The 15,493-nt window shown below is 42.2% G+C and overlaps 1 protein-coding gene across 10 annotated transcripts in view; it reads right to left on the bottom strand.

Moving 5' to 3' along the window:
- Positions 1-15,493, bottom strand: part of ascc3 (activating signal cointegrator 1 complex subunit 3) — a 193,226-nt gene that overhangs the window by 57,485 nt on the left and 120,248 nt on the right. For 9 of the 10 annotated variants that reach the window (XR_012957737.1, XM_076106880.1, XM_076106879.1 and 6 more), the window contains 5 exons: positions 15,224-15,358; positions 4,411-4,602; positions 3,341-3,565; positions 543-662; positions 113-277 (listed from right to left, as the gene is read on the bottom strand). Coding sequence is in view for 8 of the 10 variants with exons in the window: in XM_076106880.1 (XP_075962995.1) it covers positions 113-277; positions 543-662; positions 3,341-3,565; positions 4,411-4,602; positions 15,224-15,358 (837 nt within the window). In the remaining 2 variants the exon portion in view is untranslated. Of the gene's footprint in view, positions 1-75; positions 278-542; positions 663-3,340; positions 3,566-4,410; positions 4,603-15,223; positions 15,359-15,493 lie in introns of all 10 variants that reach the window. The other variant, XR_012957738.1, reaches the window with a different exon arrangement.

Genomic DNA, 15,493 nt, shown 5'->3' with positions numbered 1-15,493 from the left:
CCTCTATGGTGATGTATCTGATGTAGAAGTTAGTCTACCTCTATGGTGATGTATCTGATGTAGAAGTTAGTCTACCTCTATGGTGTTGTATCTGATGTAGAAGTTAGTCTACCTCTATGGTGTTGTATCTGATGTAGAAGTGGCTGGCGGTCCTGCCCATGTCAGTCGAGGCATAGTAGCCGGTGCGCTCTTCGAAGCGGATCATCCTGGCCTTATCCAGCTTCCTACCTGACTCCACCACAAGCTCCTTCCTGTACAGCTCCAAGGAAGGATCCATCTAAAAAAAACAAATTTAAATTACACCAATTACATTGTAGCATATGGGATAGAGACATTTACACAAGCGGCTCAATCAGTCACAATCAAGTTTAGAATGATGTTGTATTAAAAATATATTTTCATAATTAAACAATTTTTACTATATCTTTTATTATTTTTATTGATTATAGTCAAAAAAACCTGAGCAGACCCTTGGTGTGCTATGATCTTGGAAAGACAGACGGACAGGCGGCATAGAATAGGTTACACTCCGAATCACCAACCTGATAAGCCTTGTGGTTGATGCCGTAAGCCAGTGGGTTGGCCCTCATGCGAACATAGAGGTAAGTATAACTGAGCCACTTCACTGCCTCTTCCACGTTGGTGACAGTCCCCAGAGCAATCTGAATCCAGGAGAGAAAAGAGAGAAGACGCCTCACACACAACCACTAACATCAGTGGTCTCTGGCACCATCTAGTGGACACACCAGGACACAAACAGCCCAGTTTTGTTTCCATCTGCTTTTTCAAACAACAATGTCAGACTACAACTACAACATGCTTTGGACCGCAATGCAGTTAAGACTCTCTCAGCTCAAACAGGCAATAAACTAAACCAAAAAGAAACAGATGTGTCTTGGTTGAAATTAATTTGTGTACTTTATAACCCTACTTCCTTTAGGAAGAGGATCAGTTACATGCAAAGTACATCATTAGAGCCTGAGCACCGACGTAGTCGGAGCGGAGGACCTATTGTTCTTCTAATGTTTATTATTATTATCATGCGTCTTTCTTTGCGAAAAGGAGGTGCTTGGGATACTGGAGTCGGGGCGAAAATTGCAGACAGATTGGCTCAATAGCGCCCCCTATTGAGTTGCCCCAACATTGGGTTTCACCTAGCTGTATGAAATTTGGTATGTATGTGTAACGTGATGGGACGTACAAAAAATCCACTTGGAGTTATTCACTAAACCAAACAGGAAGTCGGCCATTTTGAATTCTATGACGTCTTTGGACCGTTTCAAGGCGCCGTACTTTAACGAACTCCTCCTAGAGATTTAACCCGATTGACTTCAGATTTGGTCAGTATGCTCTTGAGACCTTGGCAGTGAAAAGTTACTCAAAGATCAAAAAGTTATCGAACTATGTATCCGTGGGGTGGCGTCAAAAAACACCATTCGCCATGAAACAGGAAGTTGTTGTAACTCGGCCGTACATTGTCTAATCTGCTCCAAATTTCTCATATGTCATAACATCCTGACCCAGAACACATCTATATGACAATTTAGAATCATAGTAATAGCGCCACCTAGTGGCAACAGGAAGTTATAGGTTGTGTACTTTGACATCCTGCTCCTCACAGATTAATGAGATCCCTCTCAAATGTTGTCAGAAAAGCCTTAAGACCTTCATAATGCTTCATTATGAAGATTGTAAGAATTCGTTAAAGGGCAGCGACGTGGCGGCTCGGCGAATTTCGATCCTTCACCATGAAGAAATAAACTGATGTAACTCGACTCCACATCATCAGATCTTTACCAGATTTCACATGTTTGATGAGACTCCAGTCCTGAAGACATCTACTGGCCAATTATGTATAATAGTCATAGCGCCACCTACTGGTAACAGTCAGTTAAAGTCTTTATACTTTGGCTTGTTTCTCTTAGTAGGTAAATCAAATCAACATCAAATTAGTTCAACACAAATGTAAGAAGTTCATAATGCCAGTTCATGAAGCTTTTGATGTTTCGTGGAACGCCTTTGCTATGGCGACAGTCTTTGCCATGAAAAACGAAGGTGCTTTTGAGGGGCTAAAAATGATCGAAACATAAGCAAACTTGGCACACAGTTTTAAAGCCCATAATGTAGTTATATAATATGATTTTATTGGTTCAGAGTGGCAAATCGGCTCAATAGCGCCCCCTACAATATTTCGACGATTCAGCCCTCGCAGTACGTTTCACCTAGATGTATAAAATTTGGTAAGCAGATGTATCACATGTAGACTTAAAAAAAAGTCTCAGGGGTCTATGCGCTAAACCCAACCGGAAGTCAGCCATTTTGAATTTTGTATGAATTTCTTGTGTCTTTTTTAGAATTTCCAGGCACTGTGTATGATGGTCACAGAAATGCATGGCCGCGTCAACCAGAGTCCTACCAGTACACTCGACATGCGTGAAGTTGCGAGGGCCCGATCAATGCTGCTCGCAGCTTTAATTGTGTTTGTTATTATAACAGAATAAGGATCTTTTTGATTTTTCACTAATGTACTGACATATCTGCAGATGTGCTTTGTGGTGAAGCCTTCATCACAGAATAGGTGACATAATTCATAGGACACAACATGTAATCAACAATTTGCATAACTATGGCGCCTATTTTTCTACTTTCCTTTTCTTCTATTTTCTTGTCTTTTTTGTTTTCATTTTCACCCATAAATTCTGTTCTTACTTTGTATTTTCTGGCGTATATTGTTATCTTGCTGATTACTGATTTGCATGGTATGCTCTGTAAAGTCAACTTAATGATATCATATGTGATCTGATAAAGGCTTGATGCTGAAATGATTTCCGTTCATTTGTACTAAATGGAACCACCAAAAAAGAACACGATATGAGGTGTCTCCTCCTTTATTTTTGCCAGAGGAGGGTCACTTTCTAACCGTAATTTGTTTTGGGGAAAAAAACTAAGATACATGTTGATACATCACATGGCAAGATGTTGAAAAAGAGCACATTATAGCAGGGGTTTAATAAGCTGAATGCAAAGATTCCAAACTAGATTACTTATTTAACAGTAATAAATTAAAAAAAACATGTAAATGCAGACAGGTAATTAAGAATCCTATTACAGAGGCTAATATGTTATTAGTTTTTCCCCAAAAGGATAAATATTTTTGGTTAAATTTTTTGTTCCTTCCTGCTGCAGCAAAACTTGAGCTTCCCATGCATTTCCACACCCTTCCTCTCCACAACTGCCTTTATTTTTTCAGAGAGGAAAGAAAGCAATTTTGCATCTAGATTGGCAGAATAAAGAAAACATCACTTCTAGTCCTGTCTAAACAGGGCTGATGGAGACTGACCTCAGCGTTGAGGTTGTCAGCCAGGCTGTCCAGGAACTGACTCTCGATGGGGTTCTGCTGGGTGAGCAGAGTCAAGTAGTGGCTCAACTTCTCGTGGGTGGTGATGATGGTGCCCTCACCGTACTTGTCAAACTGGGGGCGACCCGCGCGCCCGAAAATCTGCATGACGTCCAGGATGCCCAGATCCACCAGGGCACCGCGCTTGGCATCGTAGATCTGAGTGCCCTGTTACTCACACAAGAGACAGAAGTTATTTAGATTTGATGCCGATACAGTTTCAGCACATTCAGATAACAGTTTAACAACAATGAGCATTTCAATATTATGATTTTTTTGTAAATAGATTGTAAATTCTTCTACATTTATAGTTAAAGTATTTAAAGTATTCTGTAGTGTTACTTTTATTAATTCAAGTCATTTTGGGATTGCGCTCTCTTTTGCTATTTTTCTGTCACCATGTACAGAACCACATCAACAATGAATTGATTCTACTAAAAAGTATTATGTGTGTATCAAAGCCTGATGTCTCTTCTTCCTCTGTACCATGAAGCTCCATTAAAAACACATCAATGAGCCTGACATCTTCTGACATCTTCCTTCATTATCATCAACACACACACATTGTAGTGTATTTTTGTTCACTCCCACAGACACTATTCTGCTTCCACAAATACTAGTTTTTCCTGTTTGAGAAACGCTTGTTAAAGTCGACTGTTTAATAAAAATACAGAGCCGGATATTTACGAGTTGTTTTTAAAGATTTATGTCTTCAGTAGAAAGAAATGGAGTTTGTGTGTGTCAAAAAGAAACACTTTAAAGCCCTCAACTATTAAATGAATACTTTGCTTCAGTGCTGTTTGTTAGCAAACAACTTTGAAATAAATTAAATTACTAGGAAGTAATTGGAGCCGTTGGGGTCCCTGAAGGTCTGAGACCTCAGGGCAGCTGCTTACTTTGCCTCGCTGGTTCCAGGTTTGTTTACAGGAATTACGAGCAAGAAAGGAAGACAGCAAGAAACAAACCAAGACAACTGATATGCATGAAAGAAAGCAAAACAGAGAAAATAGAACCTTGATGATGACTGCATGGGCCGGTAGGTTCACTCCCCAGGCCAGGGTGGCAGTACAGACCAGCACCTTGAGGTGGCCCTTGGAGAACATGCTCTCCATCAGGCTGCGGTCAGACCGCAGCATGCCAGCATGATGGATCCCAAAGCCTTCTGGGAACATCTCCTTCATCTGCTTGTTTCTGGAGCGCTGGATCTGAAAGAGGTGGTCTGAGAGGTTAGTTTAAAAAGAGGAAAGAAAAGGGCTCAGGGGAATGTGACGCAAAGCAACTAGCACTGGGGTTTTGGATGTCTGAGGTGGAAAATTAGCAGAGTTTCAATATCCTGTTGGACTGCACAGAAACAAGAGGACTCCTGGGTATTACGGTTCATTTTAATAAAATGCACAGGTGTTGACTTGCTGTGATTTCAAAGAATACACACAAACACACTCACACACACATACACAGAGTCAGTCAGTCAGATTGAGCTGTGTGCTGCTGACTGACAGTCGGGCTGTGACCTGGTCGGGCTGAGGGGAGTCCTCATCACAGGACTTTATCTCTCTCTCTCTGGGCATCTAAATAGAGGTCAGCGCCCTGTGCTCCTCTGAACTGCAAAGAGAAAGCCCATTACTGCCAGCAGCTGTCTGCCTCACACAGTGTTTGGGTTGCAATGCCGGTCTGGATTTGTATGCAAACCTTGTGGATAAAGGTGGAGGAGGAGGGGGAGACTTTAAGTAACCGACTGAGCAGCAGGTATATTGACTGAAAATGAAGTAAAATGCTACAGAAGTAAATATTTTCTTCCATAATATGAAAACAATGTGAAAAAAAAAAATAGCTTAGTATTAGCCTTTTTATGAAATTATTTCTACGGGACAAGTTGCTGTTCACTTCAGTGTACGGTAATGTTAACCTTCATTTTCAATTTTATGTTGCAATTACTCGTAGCTAATTAATTACTTTACTGTGTGCATGAGATATTATACAGTCAGGGCCATAAGTATTTGGACTGTGACACAACTTTTCTAATTTTGCCTCTTTACAGACTCCAGTGGGTTTGAAAGTAAGCAGTCAACATGTGGTTGAAGTGAAGACTTTCAGCTTTAATTCAATGGATAAAACAAAAAAAATCACATTAAGCGTTTAGGAATTACAACCACTTCTACACAGCCCCCCACATTTTCAGAGGCTCAAAAGTAATTGGACAAACTAAGATAAATGTGAATATAATCATTAGTTTTAATACTAATTTAGGAAAATCCTTTGCAGTCAATGACTGCCTGAAGTCTATCACCCATAGACATCACCAAACACTGAGTTTCCTCCCTGGAGATGCTTTGCCGGACCTTTTACTGCAGCCTCCTTCAGCTGCTGCTGTTTGTGGGTCTTTCTGCCTCCAGTTTTATCTTCAGTAAGTGAAAAGCTGCTCACTTGGGTTGAGATCAGGTGACTGACTTAGCCATTGAAGAATATTCCATTCCTTTGCCATAAGAAGCTCTTGGGTTGTTTTTACAGTATGTTTTAGGTCATAATCCATCTGCACTGTGAGGCGCCGTCCAATCAATTTTGTAGCATTAGGCTGAATCTGAGCAGATGGTTTAAACACCTCAGAACTCATCCTGCTGCTTCTATCAGCTGTGACATCACCAATGAACACCAGTGACCCAGTTCCATTGGCAGCCAGACATGCCCATCCAAAGCACTGCCTCCACCATGTTAGACAGATGATGTGGTATGCTTTGGATCGTGAGCCGTTCCTTTCCTTCTCCACACTTTTCTCTTCCATCATTCTGGTACAAGTTCATCTTGGTTTCATCTGTCCAAAGAAACTTGTTCCCAAACTGGTCAGTCTTTGTCAGATGTTTTCTGTTAAAGTCTAATCAGGTCTTCCTGTTCTTCAGTGTAACCAGTGGTTTGCACCTTGTTGTAAACCCTCTGTATTTAGATTCTTGAAGGTTACTTGATTGCAGTGGTGGGCCGTCAGGGCCTGCAAGGCCTTCTCTGCTGGCCCTGACAGAATCACAAAGTTATAGCTATTTTATAATTGAATCATTGTTCTTAAATACACTACATGTATTATAATTTATAAAAATATGTTTCCCATTATCTTATGTTCTCATTGCACAGCTCCTGTCTTCCTCAGTTGCTCTGCTTCCAGTGCAGCTTGTTTTAAGTAGAGCTTTTATCCAATCAGATCTCACCTCTGTGTCTCTAAAACACACGGATGTACTGAACAACCGTGAGATTAAACTCTTCATTAACAAAGAAAGGAGGATGGACTTTGTCTTTAAATAGTGAACAGCAGCTCTGGTAAGTTAAATGCGTTTGTTTTTACATCTGCAGCAGCTTTAATATGCTTGTTTATATATTATTATTTGTACAACTTGTTTTTATGAAGATGGATTTTTGTTTAGTTTAATATGTGATAGGAACTATTGTTACGTCCTATGTTGCTCTGGGGACATATTTAGTCGGTGCCAGTGTTGCCAACTTGGCGACTCTCTCACGCAGCAGTCCCAGCTGCAGTCAGAGAAGAGAGGAGACACACTCTCGGCGTATTCATGTATCTGCACTCTGCAGTTAGTGTATTTGTAGGTGTTGAGCTTCATTTCTACACGAAACAAATAATAACCGTAGCTGTGGCGTCATAATGAGATGGTTCAGCAGTGAAGGCCCAGGTATAAAATGCACGGCCCGCCACTGCTTGCTTGACTTTAACAATGATGCGCCTACCTCCTCCAGTGTTCTTGACTTCAGTAGATGTTATGAAGGGTTTTTCTTCACCAAGGTAAGAATTCTGCGATCATCCACTTCCGTGGTCTTCTGGGCCTTTTGGTGTTGGTGAGCTTGCCAGTGAATTCCTTCTTTTTAAGGATGTACCGAACAGTTTATTTGGTCAATCCTAATGTTTCTGCTATCTGACTGATAGGTTTGTTTAGTGTTTATAACCTAATAATGGCCTTCTTCACTTGCATCGACACCTTTTTGGTCCGCATTTGGTAGCTGAGAGGACCAGCTACCAAATGCTAATTTAACATTTTGAATCCTATTATCTGCATCATTTGTCATGAAATAGAGACAGAACCGACCACATCTGGCCATGAAACCGTTTGTCAGACAATTGTCCAATTACTTTTGAGCCTCTGAAAATGTGGGGGACTGTATAAAAATGGCCATAATTCCATAACCGTTGTAATATTTTTGTTATATCCATTGAATTAAAGCTGAAAGTCTTCACTTCAACCACATATTGACTGATTAGTTTCAAATCCACTGGAGTTGTGTAAATAAGCAAAATTAGAAAAATTGTGTCACAGTCCAAATACTTCTGGTCCTGACTGTAAGTCCCAGTATAACGGAAAATACATTTTCCCAGTTTCAATCCTGTTTCCCTGTCTTAATTGTTGGTTCATCTCTTGTTATATGTCAAATATAGAACAAAATGCTTATGAATGTATTTTCTTCTCTGTAAAACGTTTTTGAATGTCTGATGACTCATCCTGCACTCAGAGGTGTTTGCATAATCATCAGACTAACGAGCCACGGCGCTCATATAGAACTCTACTTCACTGTTTGTGGATCGTAGTAGCTAACGGAGCGATATGGACAGATGTGTGTTATCAGTGTCACTGCAGCGCGGGCAGGAAGGCAGAGTCATTGCTGCTGGATGCATGGCCGCACGACATTTTTTCCCCCCGTCCGTTTAAAAAATAAATTCTGTCCCCAGTACCTTTGTTTTATTTAAAAACATTTTTTTATTTTATTATACCATATTTATCCCGGTAAGTCTGCAGTTGACCCATCCCTGTATATAGGGAACAGTGGGCTGCTGCCCGGGGAGCCGCTAGGGGTTCAGTGTCTTGCTCAGAGACACTTCGACACATGACACGTCCCGTCGACATTGCAGTTACCAGACAACCCTCTTAACCCAGTGAGCCACGTCCACCCACACTACAATGCAAAAACAACTCACCAAGCCTGTAGAAGGCCATAAAGGCTAAGTCAACAATACCTCAAATACCAGAGAAGATATCAAACATATCTTAGGAGCCAATTATTTCTTTATTCATACATATTTGAAACCTATTTATTTAACGTCTCTCTGGTACACAGGTGCTGTGGTAAAAGCTGAAATGTGACTCGTGTGTGGTAAGACGGCGAGGCTGCTTAGTGATACCTTACTAAACAAGTGCCATCGCTGTTGTTTCCGTTTACACTAGAACACAAAGCAGTACCGGGCATATGTGAATTGAGTAGATGATGTCATCGTGTTTCACACGTCCACATGAAGACGCAGTAAGCAGACCTAAATGTAAACCTCTGTGTGCATGTGCACCAGGGCAAAACCAAGAGACAAATCCACTTTCACAAATACCTGTTTACATGTAGACATGGCTTTACTTCACCCGAGACTGAAACCTTTTTTAGAAAAAGGCACACACCATTTCTCCCTCAAATTGACCAATTCCCCCTACATTACTGACTCCCACTGCTGGCCTGAGGAGGACAGAATCAGACCCTCTGCTCAGACCAACATGTATGAGACTAAGTGCTAACTCAAGGGCATGATCCCTCACTGGCGTCCCACCCATGGTGACAAGACATTTTTGTTTGATGGGACAAAGCTTGAAGCACGCTGCCTGACTGATTTCACCAGCTGCACCTTTAGTTCAGGCTGAATTGGTTTGAATGAATGACTGCCTTTGAGGATGTATAAATGCATGTATGACTCATTGCATCTCTCCACTCTCCCTCTTTCATGCCTTAACTTCCACATTCAGACCAGGTGTGTAGAGGTCAGACGACACAACGTACGACCTTTAAGAGTTCACACATGTAGATTCTTTGGCACCTTCTACACAAATCTATATCCCCCTTGACCCAAACATTGTGTGGCAGTGCATTTGTTATGCTGGTACCCTTCCACTTCCACTTCCATGCAGCGATATATTCAGATGGTAATCCCATCAAAAATACAATGGAACAAAAAACAATTCTACTTTGCTGTCTAAAGCCATTTTCGTCCTTAACACCAGGGCAAACTGGGGCCTGGTGGGACTCCTCAGGGCCAGGTTGAGATCCACAGGAGCCAGGGAAGGTAGGTAATTGAAATGCTACGGCTGAGGCTTTGCTTTGAGGTGTCAGAGAGTGTTACAGCCGTGCTTCCAGCCTCTAATCTAAGGTGAGGTAGCGCTGATGTCTGCTGTGCCATGGCTGCATTTGAGATGGCAGTGACCTAAGCTCCTGATCAGGTCCCATTAGGCCCTGCCACTCGCTGCTGCTCCTGCTGCGGAGCTCACTCTGTCCACAGACAGCCGGCTGCCAGCTCCACTCACCGTCTGTCGCTGCTGTAACTATGTAAAGATCAGCCAACACCAGAGCCGAAATAAACTATTCAAGAGGCCGTAAAACATTCTCAGGGCCGTTAAATAGAGGTAGAAGGAACTAACTGCTTTTACATTTCTCCTCCCTGATCCTTTCAGAAATAGTGTTCAGCAGACGCACAAGCATTTTTAGAAATGTGGAAGCATCGGTATTACCATGCAGCACACTACAGCTTCAAAGCCCAGATTCCAAAGTGTAAAATTGCACCAAAATGAGGCAAAGAAATACCAGAGCTCTGTGGTGAAGAGGAGGCTTCTGTCTCCCCCACCAACACTGAACCACTCATTTACTCTGTTAAACGGAGGCAGTATGGCTAATTGTTGATTTCATTTAGTGGCCCTTGACGGTCATAATGTTTGGTGCTCAGAGAGGCTGCTGTTAGTGCTGGATAGGCAGGAGAGAGTGGGAGGATGAGCTTCCACTCACATCCACTCTACTCCACTTCTCCATCACGATCCGCCTCTACCTCTAAACATTCCATTCTGTTTCAGCTCCATCTCAGGTAGAGATTCACTAAAGCTACTGCAAAACATTGTCAGCAATGCATCATTTCACACAAGTATGCTTTTTGTTTTACAATATAGTGAGGTATTGTTCTACTGCAGTAGTAAATGAGCTTAATCGTAGTTTTGCATTAAGTGCCACATTTTGCATATCTCTGACACACAATGAAAGGCATAATAAAGTGCTCTCTGCTGCTGTATTGTGCATTCTAAATGTAAAGAAGAGCCACAAGTATCTCTCAAAGTCTACAAGATGTTGCTGTTCCACACTCTGGGCGACCTACTGCCGCTGAGGTCAGTGTCCTAACGCTCTCTCACACTTCTTCTATCCCTCTGCTATCTGGATGTGCATGACTATTATAGTTGCATCTCTTCAGCCTGAAATTGTTGATATCTATGAATGCCTGTATTTAATAAAATCTGAAATGGAATTAATATTTAGTGATGCTTTTAAGGTTTTTATTGACTTGGACTTAACGTATGTGCCTAAAGAGTTGTTTATCTTGTTTATGTGAAACAGGACAGGGGATATTATGGTTTTACTGTGCTAATATAAAGATATTCAGGAATTATAGATACAAAATAAAGAAAAGATGCTGCGCTGTATATTTAAAAAAATTAAGTTGAGCCACAAAGTATCGATGGGATCAGTTTCGACTTGTTAGTACGGCACACAGAATGTCTCAATGCTGGATATGTGTTGAAAGGAACAGTGGAAGAGTTCAGAAATTTGTATTCTGTGAATTAACAATAGATGTCATATTTCATGTTTGTCCTTTTGTTTGGACAATAAAAAGTAATTCAAAAGGTAAATGGAGATGCTATACACGGTGTATCAGAATAGTCAGACTGGATGGAGACGTCCTCCGGTTTCTTCACACTGTCCCACTACTTTACTGAGCCGTGTTTCTATTTAAGGCCATTTCTATGATATGTGTGTTCGTCACTCCACTGTGTCATTCCTATTTTCCAGCAGCCTTTGCGTTGCAGCTCATTGTTGTAGATCAGTGTACCGGGGGCTGGTTTGGCACGGTGACAGGTTGTCATGGATCTGACACAATGAAAGGACTGGTGGTGGACTAGACTTGTAAAAATAGCACCAATGAAAGCAAACACAGACATTAATGAGCCTCTGCTGGTGCTGCTGTGGAGTCCCTGGAGGCCTGGCACTCACAGGCATCGCTGTGTCTTGTCAAACAGAAAGACATGAAAGCTGCACATCTGACGACCACAGAGATGGAGAGTTTAAAGAGAAAAGATGAGGGTGTGTCAGTACATCTCTACAGCATCACTTCCCAAAACTCCTTCTTAAGTTATACCCTTTAACAGACACATCTTTCATTCCACATGCCATGAATGCCCACCATAGAAAGCATACTGTAGTGCTGAAGCTGCTCCACAGCCCTCGATAAGCTACGACAGGCCTGTAACGTCATCTGTGTAATGGACTCATGGGACCACAAGGTGTCTCTTAACCTCCACAGTAGAGCTCCTCTCGAACCGGTCACATGGTTCCATCTCTGGGTATTCAAACGCAAGGGAGACGGGGTGTGTGTGTGTGTGTGTGTGTGTGTGGGGGGGGGGGGGGGGGGGTAGAGGCTGGATTGTCGGAGTTGGAGCAAATGAAAGTCAAATGGTCTCTTGAATACAATACTCTCTGGAGAGAGCTGTAGGCAGAGGTTGGGGTAATATGACATGCTTCACGCCATCACAGTTATTTTGCTACTTCTTTACATTTACATCATAAACATTTGTAGAATCAAATCCATGTTCCTTCTGATTCATATCATAGCTGCTTTAATACCTCTTTTCCCACCCAATGACCAACCACAACTGAAAGACAAACAGTGTACAGCCAGTGGGTGATGAATGGGGATGAGATGTCCTTGTCCCCCAGTAGCAGAGGGGTTGTTTAGTTGAATGTGTTAGTCTAGTCTGCCTGATGCGCCACAATGCGTTGCACGAGCGTCCCAGAAGAGGCTCTCACTGTGCTGTGTGTCGATGAATCCATGGCGCTGTCCGTGGTGCTGATGCAGCAGGAGGATGGGTAATTGTGACTTCTAAAATGACAGTCACTAGTTCCACTCACTAGTTGTGAGGATTGATCCAGCAATGATTTGGCAGATGAATCAATAATGAATATAGTAGTTAGTTGCAACCGTGTTGACACAGGTTACCTTTTTTTTGTTTTTTGTTTGTTTTTTAAGATCTTAGTTATTGGTAATTCAAATACTTGCCTCTTCAAGCATGAGGCAAACACTTAACATGTGCATGTGCAAATCAACACTCACTTCTAAACACCAACTACACTCGGGAAGCAGTGTAATGTGCTACCACTTCATTCTCAGTCTTCACACACGACAATCCCTGCAAACGTTTCACTTCACAACAGCATTTCCTGATTATGTTTGTAAAAACTAAATCTGGCCGGCATTATGTTTCTTCCCAAATAAATGTGCTCATTCTAATGAGTTGGACATGCACTGTGCACAAATGTCTTTAATGAGCAGGCCCTCTCAGTATCATTTAAAAGATATTATAGCTGGTGATACCGGTATATGACAACCCAAGAAATAGGGGCACGTCAAAGCCTCATTTTGAACTGTTCACCTGTAACAGCCACACACAGCTTTCTTTATGATACACCACTTCAATACCAAGTGTTGATCAAAAGGCAGGACTGGAGGACTGTTGTATAAAATGCCCTTTCTGAATGTATTTATTATTCACCAAAAACGGTATTTACAAGAATTGATTAGAGTGGTGCATTAAGATATCTAAGCTTGATTGACAGCCTCTCCAACCCCCCGAGATTAAGCCAATTAAATAACATTAGGAGAGAAAAACACATAGTGGAATCACTTCTGACTTTCAAAGCTGGATAAATAAACACCAAATTATATGACTGACCTTAGAGGTGCTTTATTTCACTGCATATGCATATTGGAGATTAAAAAACACCTATAAATATTAATGCGGGGGCAATTTCCAGAGTGCAAATAAGCAGTGCATTATCTGTGTGGGCTTAGAGCGGAATCAGCCTGATGCCTCTTCCTTCGCCAGAGCAGGCCTGACCGACAAACACTCAACGACGGACTAATGGAGTGGATAATACTCATTATGTTGGCACACAGGCAGAGGGGCTAGGAGTGAATCCATGCACAGTTAGTGCATATACAACCAGATTCATTCATGGACATACACGGTGGAAACAGTTGCTTTTAAAGTACCGTTTCAAAGACTAACCAGGCCACGGCGCACCATTTTTAGTCCAATAGCGTAATCTCTTGTCTCTATTTCCAGTTTTAGAAAGCATGAAAAGTGATCTGATTTGTATACATATCCCATTTAAATAGAGGAGAGATTAGAGGCGCATCAATCTTGGCTGGCCCCAGGGAACGAAGGAGAAGGTTACTAAATTTATCACTCCGCCTTCTGTTGCAGCATATTTAAATATGGGAGTTGGAGTCTGACTGACCATCCTCTGAGGGAGGATGTAGCTCCACCTCTGTGTAGTCTCCCAGCACAGAGACCATTAATTACACACACACACAGAAACACACAATCAGTGTCCTGCTTTCATGCATGCAACACAGCACCACAACTGTGTTGTACGGAGTGACAGTAATGATGAGCTGTGAATCAGGAAATGCACTGCCCTCTTTTCTGTTGTCATGTGGCTTCTCTTGGGCGCTGCCAGTTCCCACTGAGAGCTCCCACAAGCGGAAGCTGTGTAGCTCTCGGTGTAAATGTGTAGCAGTGAAAAGAGGTTAGTCCCTCACACTCCGTCTGGATAAATAAAAAGTCCAGGAGAACCAGGTTTTTCCCTTGAAAAGGATTTGCATTGTTTGTATTTCACACCTAAAGATATGGCCACATGTTCAGTTCTGCTGCTGTAATCATCGGTGACTTTTCCTCTGGTTTTGTTTGGGTGAGACAGTAAGTGGAACATAACGATGGAATTCCAAAATGCTAAAAAGCATCGCAGCTAAATGTACCGGCACATATGTGGGACAGGAAGCTTGGTGACCTAGTGACTTTTGGGGCTCGTTGACCATCTACTGTAGCCGGCAAGCTAACCCTCAAAACACTAGCTAGCTGTAAACACGTCTGCAGCTAGCTTCATCTCTGAAGAGACAACACGTTCATTCTAGAGATGCAGCTTGGATGTCTGGCTACAACCCATGCTACATGCTAACAGAGGACAGTTGTGTTGAAGTGGATGGTGGAACAAGGCTAACAGGCTATTTGTGTTGGCAACCAGCATCATTTTCACTTTCATTTTAATGCTTGTGACTGCACACTAACAATCTCTACTATAGCCCAGTCCTTAAGTGTCAAAGAACGACACATCACCCTGCTGGGCACTGAAGCAGCATTTGTTGACTCTGGAAAATCATGTTCATTATAAAAACAAGGAATACTGTGTACACTTGTGTATTGCACTGTATGAACACTGAACAAACAAGTAAACAGAAGGCAATACAACTGAACAGCTTCTATTATGCTATGAATTTGAAAATACCAAAATGCATAGAATATTAAAAAGTAGAAGGTGGGGATTGGGAGAGTTTCCCTTCAATGCGTTCCACCGTGGCTGTATGTCAGTGTACATGTGCATTACTGCGGTGATGGTTTCATCCCGCTCTGCTCTACGTTCACAGCAGCTGGATGAGCATTAGCAGGACGATCACGCCCATCGGCTTGTTGTGCTGACCTCAGTGGAGCGGAGCAGAGAGCTGCTTCTGAAACACACTGTGGTGCGTTTGATGGAACGCCCCCCCACCCCACCCCTTAATCCCAATTTCAAAAACTCATTGAATCTGCAAAATCACATAGGTGACCTATTTCATATAAAAACAGCAAAATAAATTCTGTGGAAAGGGGATAAGTTTGCATGCCTGTTATGAAGGGATTAAAGAGAGATTGTTGAAAGCTCTCCTACCTGCTTCTCACACTGGCCGTAGTCTGGACCCTGGTCTGGTTGAAAGAAGCATGTCTCTCCATGGTTCTTTGCCATCTCGATCAGCGCCATGCCCGTCCTCACTGTGGCATTACGAGCGTGGACAAACACCATCACCTGAGGCACACAGAGACACAAGGTCAATCAATCAATCCATCAGGTTCATTCATAGAGCACCTTTCAAACAAAGCGCTTTACACATGACTGACAATACAAACAAGAAGGGAGAATATACACCAAATTCAGTTGAGA

The sequence above is a fragment of the Anarhichas minor genome, unplaced genomic scaffold (assembly GCF_050575085.1).
Source record: "Anarhichas minor isolate MPS153535 unplaced genomic scaffold, ASM5057508v1 ptg000036l, whole genome shotgun sequence".
In the NCBI taxonomy this organism is placed as follows: domain Eukaryota; kingdom Metazoa; phylum Chordata; class Actinopteri; order Perciformes; family Anarhichadidae; genus Anarhichas; species Anarhichas minor.
The sequence above is the reverse complement of the archived record's forward strand: the minus strand, read 5'-3'. Positions and strand labels throughout refer to the sequence as shown.